The 12201-nt window shown below is 47.1% G+C and overlaps 1 protein-coding gene across 9 annotated transcripts in view; it reads right to left on the bottom strand.

Moving 5' to 3' along the window:
* sema4d (sema domain, immunoglobulin domain (Ig), transmembrane domain (TM) and short cytoplasmic domain, (semaphorin) 4D) overlaps positions 1 to 12201 on the bottom strand; it is an 86662-nt gene that overhangs the window by 16102 nt on the left and 58359 nt on the right. For 8 of the 9 annotated variants that reach the window (XM_055864085.1, XM_055864089.1, XM_055864080.1 and 5 more), the window contains 7 exons: positions 10739 to 10884; positions 10590 to 10652; positions 10363 to 10461; positions 9900 to 9993; positions 7896 to 8012; positions 6206 to 6357; positions 3209 to 3384 (listed from right to left, as the gene is read on the bottom strand). In XM_055864085.1, the coding sequence (XP_055720060.1) occupies positions 3209 to 3384; positions 6206 to 6357; positions 7896 to 8012; positions 9900 to 9993; positions 10363 to 10461; positions 10590 to 10652; positions 10739 to 10884 (847 nt within the window). The remainder of the gene's footprint in view (positions 1 to 3208; positions 3385 to 6205; positions 6358 to 7895; positions 8013 to 9899; positions 9994 to 10362; positions 10462 to 10589; positions 10653 to 10738; positions 10885 to 12201) is intronic. The other variant, XM_055864088.1, reaches the window with a different exon arrangement.

Genomic DNA, 12201 nt, shown 5'->3' with positions numbered 1-12201 from the left:
GGAGGCTGTGGGGATGGTACAGTCCATCACTTTAAGACACGTGTTACTGAAATTGTACATGATAAAGAACAATGGTGCAACACTAACACAAATATGATTATGTTAGAACTAATGCGCTCTCCCTGCATTTGTTGGCGGTCGCTGTCGGCGGTTCTGAAACAGCACGCTGTTGAATTGGCGCCTTTTTCCTAGACCATGTTTCAATCAAGCATTTTCGTTATAAAATAACAATAATTAGCGTGAGTGTAACGGATGTGAAATGGCTAGCTAGTTAGCGGGTACGCGCTAGTAGCATTTCAATCAGTTACGTCACTTGCTCTGAGACTTTAAGTAGGGTTTCCCCTTGCTCTTGCCGCGGCCTTTGTGGAGCGATGGGTAACGACGCTTCGTGGGTGACTGTTGTTGATGTGTGCAGAGGGTCCCTGGTTCGCGCCCGTGTCGGGGCGAGGGGACGACGTAAAGTTATACTGTTACATTGATGCTGTTGACCCGGATCACTGGTTGCTGCGGAAAAGGAGGAGGTTGAAAGGGGGGTGAGTGTAACGGATGTGAAATGGCTAGCTAGTTAGCGGGTACGCGCTAGTAGCATTTCAATCAGTTACGTCACTTGCTCTGAGACTTTAAGTAGGGTTTCCCCTTGCTCTGCAAGGGCCGCGGCTTTTGTGGAGCGATAGGTAACGACGCTTCGTGGGTGTCAGTTGTTGATGTGTGCAGAGGGTCCCTGGTTCGCGCCCGTGTCGGGGCGAGGGGACGGTACTAAAGTTACACTAAAGTTACATGAACAATAAATAAACCGTTGCATTTTGGCAATTGCATTCGACTGTTTAGTCTTTGCTGTAATAAAAGCTTTACAATTTTGTTTTAAACATTACAACACTCTCTGGTACGCTTTTAATTTATTTAGCGTTGTGTAAACTGTTCCAGTCAGAAAAAGTTTATTGTAATCTAACACCATCTGTTTGGAAACATAACATGCAGGCAGAGCTTGTTCCTTACCTTCTTTTCCTTCATCTCCAGTATTTAACAACTAGTCACATTTATTTCACACATCTGACTTCCCCTTTACTTCCTGAGAAACCAGTACACATTCCCCCGTTTAGAGTTTATTTAACACGTCCTCTGCATCCATTTTGCTGTCACGTGTGTTACGTTATTCGGAGTTTGTGATAACCAATTAATTGATGCGATTATGATATGCTATAGGTCAGGCTCCATTGGTCATGTCCATGTGATGCATACATGTGTCACGTAAAGAGAGCAAAGGGGTTGAGGAAATAGGGAATGTTTTTCCTAAACAAATGAGAGATTAAGGTAACAAAACCCTTCCGTCAGAAATGGCTGTAATGTTACAGCTTCAGCAACATGGACTGTACCATTAACACTGTTGATGTTCTCTGGTGGTCGCTGCAGCAGGGACGAGAGAGAGACAACGGCTGCTAGTCACAGTCACTCGTAGTATTTTTTTTAACAAGTTGCAGCAAGTCTGAGCCCAGCCCAGCACAAATCAAATCAATTGTGGTAGGACTCCCTCTAGTCAGTTGTGCATCTTAATTATTTAATCAAACAGCTTAGAGCATCAGACAAGCTCAGTGCATATAGTTGATTTGATTAAAACATAGGATGTGTGTCTATATATGGAAAAATACAGGTTAATAAATTTAGATCAATCGATTGGTCGAAAGAACTGACTACTCCTCTTGGTCTACCAAGATTATTATAGTTTTTTCTGGTCGGTCGGGGACAGCCGTTCCTAACTGTTGCCGGAGAGGAATGAAACCACTCAGGAAATGTCACCATGATGCCAACGATGACTTTAAAACAGGTTAGTTTTGTTGAGGAACTACACTGTTGTTGATCCAGCCTGTTTTCTCCTATCACAGCCATTAAACGTTGTAACTAATTGACAGAGTGAAAAGGAAGCCTGTACAGAATAAAAATATTCACAAAACATGCATCCTGTTTGCAATAAGGCACTAAAGTAATACTGCAAAAAATGTGGCAAAGCAATTCACTTCATGTCCTGAATACAAAGTGTTATGTTTGGGGAAAATTCAACACAAAACATCACTGACTACCACTCTCCATAGTTTCAAGCATAGTGGTGGATGTATCATGTTAGGGGTATGCTTGTAATCGTTAAAGACTGGGGAGTTTTTCAGGATAAAAATAAACTGAATAGAGCTAAGCACAGGTAAAATCCTAGAGGAAAACATGGTCCAGTCTGCTTTCCAACAGACACTGGGAGAGGAATTCACAATCCAGCAGGACAACATCCTAAGAACACCTAAAGGCCAAATCTACACGAGTTACTTACCAAAAAGACAGTGAATGTTCCTGAGTGGCCGAGTTACAGTTTTGACTTAAATCTGGAAAACCTATGGCAAGACCTGAACATGGTTATCTAGCAATGAGCAACAACCTATTTGACAGAGCTTGAATAATTTTTTAAAGAATAACGAGCAAATGTTGCACAATCCAGATGTGGAAAGCTCTTAGTTTCTACAAAGTATTGACTCTGGGGTTTGAATACTTATGCAAATGAGATGTTTGAGCATTTCATTTTCAATAAATTATCAAAAAAGTTTTCATTTCGTCATTATGGGGTGTTGTGTGTAGTTGATTGAGATTGTTTTTGAATCCATTTTGAATTCAAGGCTGTAACACCAACATGTGGAATACGACTAGGGGTGAATACTTTCTGAAGGAAATGTAACACGTTAATAAAATGGAGTTAGAGTTAATTTTATTTTTAATTTTATTTTTTTTACCGTTATTTTACCAGGTAAGTTGACTGAGAACACGTTCTCATTTGCAGCAACGACCTGGGGAATAGTTACAGGGGAGAGGAGGGGGATGAATGAGCCAATTGTAAACTGGGGATTATTAGGTGACCATGATGGTTTGAGGGCCAGATTGGGAATTTAGCCAGGACACCGGGGTTAACACCCCTACTCTTACGATAAGTGCCATGGGATCTTTAATGACCTCAGAGAGTCAGGACACCCGTTTAACGTCCCATCCGAAAGACGGCACCCTATACAGGACAGTGTCCCCAATCACTGCCCTGGGGCATTGGGATATTTTTTAGACCAGAGAAAAGAGTGCCTCCTACTGGCCCTCCAACACCACTTCCAGCAGCATCTGGTCTCCCATCCAGGGACTGACCAGGACCAACCCTGCAGTGTCCTGACGGAGAATCCTAACTCACCACTGGGATGTGAACACTCCGTAGATGACAGTCTCTCTCCAGTCAGCAGTCTTCAGTATGAACACGTCATTAACCACGTTGAACACAAAGTTGAGCTCTGGCATGGAACACACCAGCTTGGCCTTCAGGAAACTGGTCCATTTCTTCTGTAACGTCCGCTGGCCCCCCAGATCCCCCTGCAGAGAGACATTTATATATAATAATAACATATGACACTTAGCAGACACATTCATCCAAATATCATTTATGTATAATTGATCCCTGCAGGAATTGAACCCACAACCAGTTGAAACAGGACACAGTGAACAAACTACTATGGTAGGAAGAAGCAAAAGAGTCAGAAAGAGAGAGAAAGAGAGAGCGACGAGAGCGAGAAAGGGCGGGAGAGAGAGCGAGAGCGAGAGAGGGTGAGAGAGCGGGAGGGGGTAGAGGGGGTGAGAGAGCGGGAGGGGGTAGAGGGGGTGAGAGAGCGGGAGGGGGTAGAGCGAGGGAGCGGGAGGGGGTAGAGCGAAGGAGCGGGAGGGGGTAGAGCGAAGGAGCGGGAGGGGGTAGAGCGAGGGGGCGGGAGGGGGTAGAGCGAAGGAGCGGGAGGGGGTAGAGCGAGGGAGCGGGAGGGGGTAGAGCGAAGGAGCGGGAGGGGGTAGAGCGAGGGAGCGGGAGGGGGTAGAGCGAAGGAGCGGGAGGGGGTAGAGCGAAGGAGCGGGAGCGGGTAGAGCGAAGGAGCGGGAGGGGGTAGAGCGAAGGAGCGGGAGGGGGTAGAGCGAAGGAGCGGGAGGGGGTAGAGCGAGGGAGCGGGAGGGGGTAGAGCGAGGGAGCGGGAGGGGGTAGAGCGAGGGAGCGGGTAGAGCGAAGGAGCGGGAGGGGGTAGAGCGAAGGAGCGGGAGGGGGGTAGAGCGAAGGAGCGGGAGGGGGGTAGAGCGAAGGAGCGGGAGGGGGGTAGAGCGAAGGAGCGGGAGGGGGTAGAGCGAGGGGGTAGAGCGAGGGAGCGGGAGGGGGTAGAGCGAAGGAGGGGGAGGGGGTAGAGCGAGGGGGTAGAGCGAGGGAGCGGCAGGGGGTAGAGCGAAGGAGGGGGAGGGGGTAGAGCGAGGGAGCGGGAGGGGGTAGAGCGAAGGACCGGGAGGGGGTAGAGCGAAGGAGCGGGAGGGGGTAGAGCGAAGGAGCGGGAGGGGGTAGAGCGAGGGAGCGGGAGGGGGTAGAGCGAGGGAGCGGGAGGGGGTAGAGCGAAGGAGCGGGAGGGGGTAGAGCGAAGGAGCGGGAGGGGGTAGAGCGAAGGAGCGGGAGGGGGTAGAGCGAGGGAGCGGGAGGGGGTAGAGCGAGGGAGCGGGAGGGGGTAGAGCGAGGGAGCGGGTAGAGCGAAGGAGCGGGAGGGGGTAGAGCGAAGGAGCGGGAGGGGGGTAGAGCGAAGGAGCGGGAGGGGGGGTAGAGCGAAGGAGCGGGAGGGGGTAGAGCGAGGGGGTAGGGGGAGGGGGTAGAGCGAGGGAGCGGGAGGGGGTAGAGCGAGGGAGCGGGAGGGGGTAGAGCGAGGGAGCGGGAGGGGGTAGAGCGAGGGAGCGGGAGGGGGTAGAGCGAAGGACCGGGAGGGGGTAGAGCGAGGGAGCGGGAGGGGGTAGAGCGAAGGAGCGGGATTGGGTAGAGCGAAGGAGCGGGATTGGGTAGAGCGAGGGAGCGGGAGGGGGTAGAGCGAGGGAGCGGGAGGGGGTAGAGCGAGGGAGCGGGAGGGGGTAGAGCGAGGGAGCGGGAGGGGGTAGAGCGAGGGAGCGGGAGGGGGTAGAGCGAGGGAGCGGGAGGGGGTAGAGCGAGGGAGCGGGAGGGGGTAGAGCGAAGGAGGGGGTAGAGCGAAGGAGGGGGTAGAGCGAAGGAGCGGGTAGAGCGAAGGAGCGGGTAGAGCGAAGGAGCGGGTAGAGCGAAGGAGCGGGTAGAGCGAAGGAGCGGGTAGAGCGAAGGAGCGGGTAGAGCGAAGGAGCGGGTAGAGCGAAGGAGCGGGTAGAGCGAAGGAGCGGGAGCGGGTAGAACGAAGGAGCGGGAGGAGGTAGAGCGAAGGAGCGGGAGGGGGTAGAGCGAAGGAGCGGGAGGGGGTAGAGCGAGGGAGCGGGGGGGTAGAGCGCGAGGGGGGGAGAGCGAGAAGAGCGAGAGAGGGATGTGGGGAAAGAGCGAGAAAGGGAGGGGGAAAGAGCGAGAGAGGAGGGGGGAAAGAGCGAGAGAGGGAGGGGGAAAGAGCGAGAGAGGGAGGGGGAAAGAGCGAGAGAGGGAGGGGGAAAGAGCGAGAGAGGGAGGGGGAAAGAGCGAGAGAGGGAGGGGGAAAGAGCGAGAGAGGGAGGGGGAAAGAGCGAGAGAGGGAGGGGGAAAGAGCGAGAGAGGGAGGGGGGAAAGAGCGAGAGAGAAAGAGCAAGAGCGAGGGAAAGAGCGAGAGAGAAAGAGCAAGGGAAAGAGCGAGAGCGAGGGAAAGAGCGAGAGAGAAAGAGCGAGGGAAAGAGCGAGAGAGAAAGAGCGAGGGAAAGAGCGAGAGGGAGGGAAAGAGCGAGAGGGAGGGAAAGAGCGAGAGGGAGGGAAAGAGCGAGAGGGAGGGAAAGAGCGAGAGGGAGGGAAAGAGCGAGAGAGGGAACGAGCGAGAGGGAGGGAACGAGCGAGAGGGAGGGAACGAGCGAGAGGGAGGGAAAGAGCGAGAGGGAGGGAAAGAGCGAGAGGGAGGGAAAGAGCGAGAGGGAGGGAAAGAGCGAGAGGGAGGGAAAGAGCGAGAGGGAGGGAAAGAGCGAGAGGGAGGGAAAGAGCGAGAGGGAGGGAAAGAGCGAGAGGGAGGGAAAGAGCGAGAGGGAGGGAAAGAGCGAGAGGGAGGGAAAGAGCGAGAGAGGGAAAGAGCGAGAGGGAGGGAAAGAGCGAGAGGGAGCGCGAGAGGGAGCGAAAGAGCGAGAGGGAGCGCGAGAGGGAGGGCGATGAGGCAGAGAACGCCGTGGTAGTGCCAGTGGCAGATGGTTAGCCGTTCCGCTGACGTGTCCTGACCTTACAGACGCGTGCTATCCTGGGGATGAGCAGCTTGCCAAAGAACTCGTACTCCACAGACACCTCAGTGAAGAAGTAGTAGATCTTATCGTCCTCGCCATCTGCACTGTTCTTCCCCTCTCTGATGACATCAGCAAAAACAAAACTGGGTTCTATGGGGTTGAGAGAGATATTCATGGTCAGTGGTAAATAAATGGTTTCTCTGCATATTGAAAAAGAGAACCACACAAGAGTTCTATTCCGCTAGCCACCACCTCGCCTAAACAGGTGTGTGTTTCTTTCGCCTCCAGATTTGTCTGTATATTGAACAGAGTGAAGAAAACTTGGAGGTTGATCAGCTGTTACTTTTTAGAGGATCTTTGATGTAAGCTCCTTAAAACCCTTTACACTCGTGGGAATTGGCCTATATGGGCAGGGCTAAACAGAAATGTCTCTCACAGAAGAAATATGAAAAGCATATGCATAACCATGGTAGCAATTGAAAGGGAACAGTTTAGAGATTATGGGAAAATTATTAGACTAAAGTTGAGGACAACAGTTCACTTGACAAGACTGAATCCAAACATTGGATTGTTGATTTTATGTGCATTTGACATTTAAATGTACTCTTAGCTGCATTGTGGATAACAGACTCTGAAAATACTCTGGATACATTCAGTAACATAAGAATATTCCTGGAAAATATTGGGTAGGTGCAACATAAGACCAAATAAATGACAAGGGTTTGAGTGAGAGGACTAACTGGTGTCTACAAGTGGCCACACACACACACACACACACCTCTCCAAAATGTGCTTTCAATGCACTTTTATGACTCAAAGAAGAGTCTTCAACTATACGTTTTTGCTCTCCTAGCTGTGCCGTGAAGGAACTGACACTAGCACACATGTAGTAGTTTGGAACAACTCCGGGTCTCAACCATCAAAGTTGTTTAACGCAATCCAAAAACGACCCATTATCAATCTAAATCTGGGTCAGATGGGCATCATTTGAAAGCTTCATCTATTGCCAACATGACTAGCTAAGTTATAAAATACTATCTTTAATGCTTTCACGAGACAATTCAGAGAAACAGATTGTAATTTTGGCGCTGATAGAAAGGAGTCAGGAGTGCATTCGGGTGTGTGTTCAGCTGAAAATATTCTTCACAACAGACAAACAAATAGGCTCATTCTGTTCAGAACAACCCAGAGTATGACGCCATGTCATCTTCTAACTGTTCCATCATATGACATCAGTTTTATGATATGGAAATGTGAAGTGCACATTTGGATTTACAGGCGTTTGAGTTGCTTGTATGACGTCAAAGCTATATTTATTATAATCCTCAATGTCTCATCTTTCAAAATACATAGAGTCCTCTTCATTTACAGCTTTCCCCTCACTCAGACAAACAAAAATGTGCAAAAGTTACCCAATTAGCGGGATGGATGAGGGCAACTTCTTGTTGCGTGCGGTGCTGAATGGATTTCAGTCAAAACCCATACAGCGCTGTGAAGTGCCGAGCCTGAACTCTGATGTAATTTATTGCATGTTACTGTACAGCCACTGCGTTCCAATTTAGGTGCTTATCAGTGTCCAAATCTGCCATTTTCAACCCGTATACGGGTACGAGTGTAAAGGGTTCAAGTGTAGTAACAATGATACGGTCAATTCCTTATTTGGAGAGGAACGGGTATCACACCCTTACCGTTCAGCCAAGACGTTGAATACTCTGTCCGCAACAGACTCTGTGAAAGAGAATATCTGGAGATGATCGGCTCACTTCCTAAGAAGTTATACGATGTTCCAGAGTAAAGTTCTCCATCTAAAAAGAAAGACAAGAAGTTATACGATGTTCCAGAGTAAAGTTCTCCATCTAAAAAGAAAGACAGGAAGTTATACGATGTTCCAGAGTAAAGTTCTCCATCTAAAAAGAAAGACAGGAAGTTATACGATGTTCCAGAGTAAAGTTCTCCATCTAAAAAGAAAGACAGGAAGTTATACGATGTTCCAGAGTAAAGTTCTCCATCTAAAAAGAAAGACAGGAAGTTATACGATGTTCCAGAGTAAAGTTCTCCATCTAAAAAGAAAGACAGGAAGTTATACGATGTTCCAGAGTAAAGTTCTCCATCTAAAAAGAAAGACAGGAAGTTATACGATGTTCCAGAGTAAAGTTCTCCATCTAAAAAGAAAGACAGGAAGTTATACGATGTTCCAGAGTAAAGTTCTCCATCTAAAAAGAAAGACAGGAAGTTATACGATGTTCCAGAGTAAAGTTCTCCATCTAAAAAGAAAGACAGGAAGTTATACGATGTTCCAGAGTAAAGTTCTCCATCTAAAAAGAAAGACAGGAAGTTATACGATGTTCCAGAGTAAAGTTCTCCATCTAAAAAGAAAGACAGGAAAGAAAACACATAAGATGCTATAGTAAAGATCTATGTTTTTCTCTAAACCAGGTTTGGTTGTTTTTCAGGCCTAAATACCTCAAAATAGTATAAATCAAGATAATGATGTATTTAGGGCTGTATACCAAAAAAGCAGTTGATGAAATCTGGGTCTACTACCGAAGAAGAAATCTGGGTCTACTACCGAAGAAGAAATCTGGGTCTACTACCGAAGAAGAAATCTGGGTCTACTACCGAAGAAGAAATCTGGGTCTACTACCGAAGAAGAAATCTGGGTCTACTACCGAAGAAGAAATCTGGGTCTACTACCAAAGAAGAAATCTGGGTCTACTACCAAAGAAGAAATCTGGGTCTACTACCAAAGAAGAAATCTGGGTCTACTACCAAAGAAGAAATCTGGGTCTACTACCAAAGAAGAAATCTGGGTCTACTACCGAAGAAGAAATCTGGGTCTACTACCGAAGAAGAAATCTGGGTCTACTACCAAAGAAGAAATCTGGGTCTACTACCAAAGAAGAAATCTGGGTCTACTACCAAAGAAGAAATCTGGGTCTACTACCAAAGAAGAAATCTGGGTCTACTACCAAAGAAGAAATCTGGGTCTACTACCAAAGAAGAAATCTGGGTCTACTACCAAAGAAGAAATCTGGGTCTACTACCAAAGAAGAAATCTGGGTCTACTACCAAAGAAGAAATCTGGGTCTACTACCAAAGAAGAAATCTGGGTCTACTACCAAAGAAGAAATCTGGGTCTACTACCAAAGAAGAAATCTGGGTCTACTACCAAAGAAGAAATCTGGTTCTACTACCAAAGAAGAAATCTGGTTCTACTACCAAAGAAGAAATCTGGTTCTACTACCAAAGAAGAAATCTGGGTCTACTACCAAAGAAGAAATCTGGGTCTACTACCAAAGAAGAAATCTGGGTCTACTACCGAAGAAGAAATCTGGGTCTACTACCGAAGAAGAAATCTGGGTCTACTACCGAAGAAGAAATCTGGGTCGACTACCGAAGAAGAAATCTGGGTCGACTACCGAAGAAGAAATCTGGGTCTACTACCAAAGAAGAAATCTGGGTCTACTACCAAAGAAGAAATCTGGGTCTACTACCAAAGAAGAAATCTGGGTCTACTACCAAAGAAGAAATCTGGGTCTACTACCAAAGAAGAAATCTGGGTCTACTACCAAAGAAGAAATCTGGGTCTACTACCAAAGAAGAAATCTGGTTCTACTACCAAAGAAGAAATCTGGTTCTACTACCGATGAAATAATCTGGTTCTACTACCGATGAAATCTGGTTCTACTTACCAACCATGACCGTTGTGAAGCTCTGAGATGGGTCAAAGGAACACTTCCCTCTCCCGTCCTCCGCTGGACCCTCCAGACTGAAATCCTTTAGGGACTGATGAGAGCACAATTATGATTATTACACAGTAATGATTACTTACTGTGAAGTGAAAGTTGAATTTCAACATGGTGTGGACATTAAGAGATACTAAAATCGATTAAATTCCTTTCATTTTTACCTCAAAATAAAAAAGGCATAATAAAATGTAAAATAAAGAGGCGGCTGTCACTAGTGATCCAGAGGTGGCAGGTAGCCTAGTGGTTAAGAGCTTTGGGACGAAAGGTCGCTAGTTCAAATCCCTGGATTGACCAGGTGCCAAAATATAAATATGTCGAAGTGCCCTTGAGCAAGGCATTGCTCCTTCCTGTCGCTCTGGCTAAGAGTGTCAACTAAATGACTAACACGTAAACGTAATCCACTTACCAGGTAGTGACAGACAGGCTGAAAGGCATGTGTCCCACAGACATACAGTCGCTTGTCGTCCAACACTTGTAACACCCGGATGTAGTTTAGACAGTCTGTCTGTAAAACACATCACAAAGACACATTTACACCTGGCTGACAGAGATAATGGAGATACTGGAGAGCTGAGACATGGCTTCCTTTCACACAGATCTGAAGTCAGGCGTTTGATGGAATTGCAGACATACCTCTTTAGATTTTCCTTTTACGATGCACATCGACATGTGGTTTTCAGGGACCTTCCATTGAACCTACAGGGAACCATTCAAATAGAACAATTATTAAAGGCAAACTTTAAAGTTGAGACCTTTTGAAAATGATAAAACCCTTTCTGTACCTTGTTGTTCTTGATTGACACATTGGTCATGCGGAGTTCAAAGATGGCCTCCCTCGCTCCCACGTACAGCACATCCTTATCCTCACTCAACAACAGAGTGGAATAGTTGAAGATGCCGGGCTCAGAAAACTCCACCAACTTGAGCTCTGTTGATAAACAAGACGCACAGATTTTAAACATTGTCCAATGCCAACTACCCATGACTGAGTCTAGGTTAAAAGTCAAGTCAAGCAATTTCCCAAAGTTACAGAAAAAAAGCAACTCATGATTTCCTTATTGCTTATCTACAATTTCCACAGTGCAGGATGTATAAGCCTAGTGTTCCTCTCAGATATAATAACGGGCCAGTCCAGTCTAGATCTGTTTAGGGGATATAAACCAGTCTCCTTTGTGCATCTCTGCGAGTGCCTATCATTATGGCTCCTCAGAATGCTTTGTGTGAGTGTGGTGATTGATGGGGAAGCTGGCAGTAGTTAGCATTAGGTAGAGTGTCTGGCAGCGCCAACAGGTGTGAGAGGGCACAGGTTTTCAGCCACCTGCCCGGGCAGAAACACTCTCAGACACTGAAAGACAACACTGACTGGCTGGAGGGAAGGGATCCATTTTGTTTGGAGTGAGTATCAATTTATTGCATTGAGCCATGACATAATTAGCTACTCAAGAGCTTCAAGTTCCTCAGTGTCCACATCACTATAGATCTATCATGATCCAAACCCACCAACACATTAGTGAAGAGGGCACGACAGCACCCCATCCCCTTGAGGAGGCTGAAAAGATTTGTCACGGGCACTCAGATCCTCAAAAATGTATACAGCTGCACCATTGAGAGCATCTTGACTGGCTGCATCACCGCATGGTACGGCAACAGCAAGGAGCTACAGAGGGTGGGGAGTATGGCCCAGTACATCACTGCTATCCAGGACCTCTTGATAGCAGGCGGTGTAAGACGAAGGCCCAGAAAATTGTCAAAAACTTCATCCACCCATAGCCTGTACCAGTGCACCAAGTCTGGAACCAACAATCCATAAGACTGATAACAAGACCACTAAGCAGCTAATCAAATGGCTACCCGGACTAGGACTGATCCTTTTTTGCGTGCACACACACACAGCTGCTACTGTCTATTATCTATAATGTTGCCTAGTCACGTTATCTCTACCTATATGTACATAGCCACTTCAATTATGTTACCCCTGCACATCGACTAGGTACTGGTACTCCGTATGTATGTATGTATGCATGTATATGTGTATATATGGAGTAAACAATAAACAAGTCAATAACATGGTAGAAAAAAGAGAATCTATATACAATGTGTGCAAAAGGCATGAGGTAGGCAATAAATCGAATAATTACAATTTAGCAGATTAACACTGGAGTGATAAATCATCAGATGATCATGTGCAAGAAGAGATACTGGTGTGCAAAAGAGCAGAAAAGTAAATAAATAAAAGCAGTATGGG

This window comes from Salvelinus fontinalis, chromosome 2, assembly GCF_029448725.1.
Source record: "Salvelinus fontinalis isolate EN_2023a chromosome 2, ASM2944872v1, whole genome shotgun sequence".
NCBI classification, from domain to species: Eukaryota; Metazoa; Chordata; class Actinopteri; order Salmoniformes; family Salmonidae; genus Salvelinus; species Salvelinus fontinalis.
Note: the sequence above shows the minus strand (reverse complement) of the source record. Positions and strands in the feature narration are given on the sequence as shown.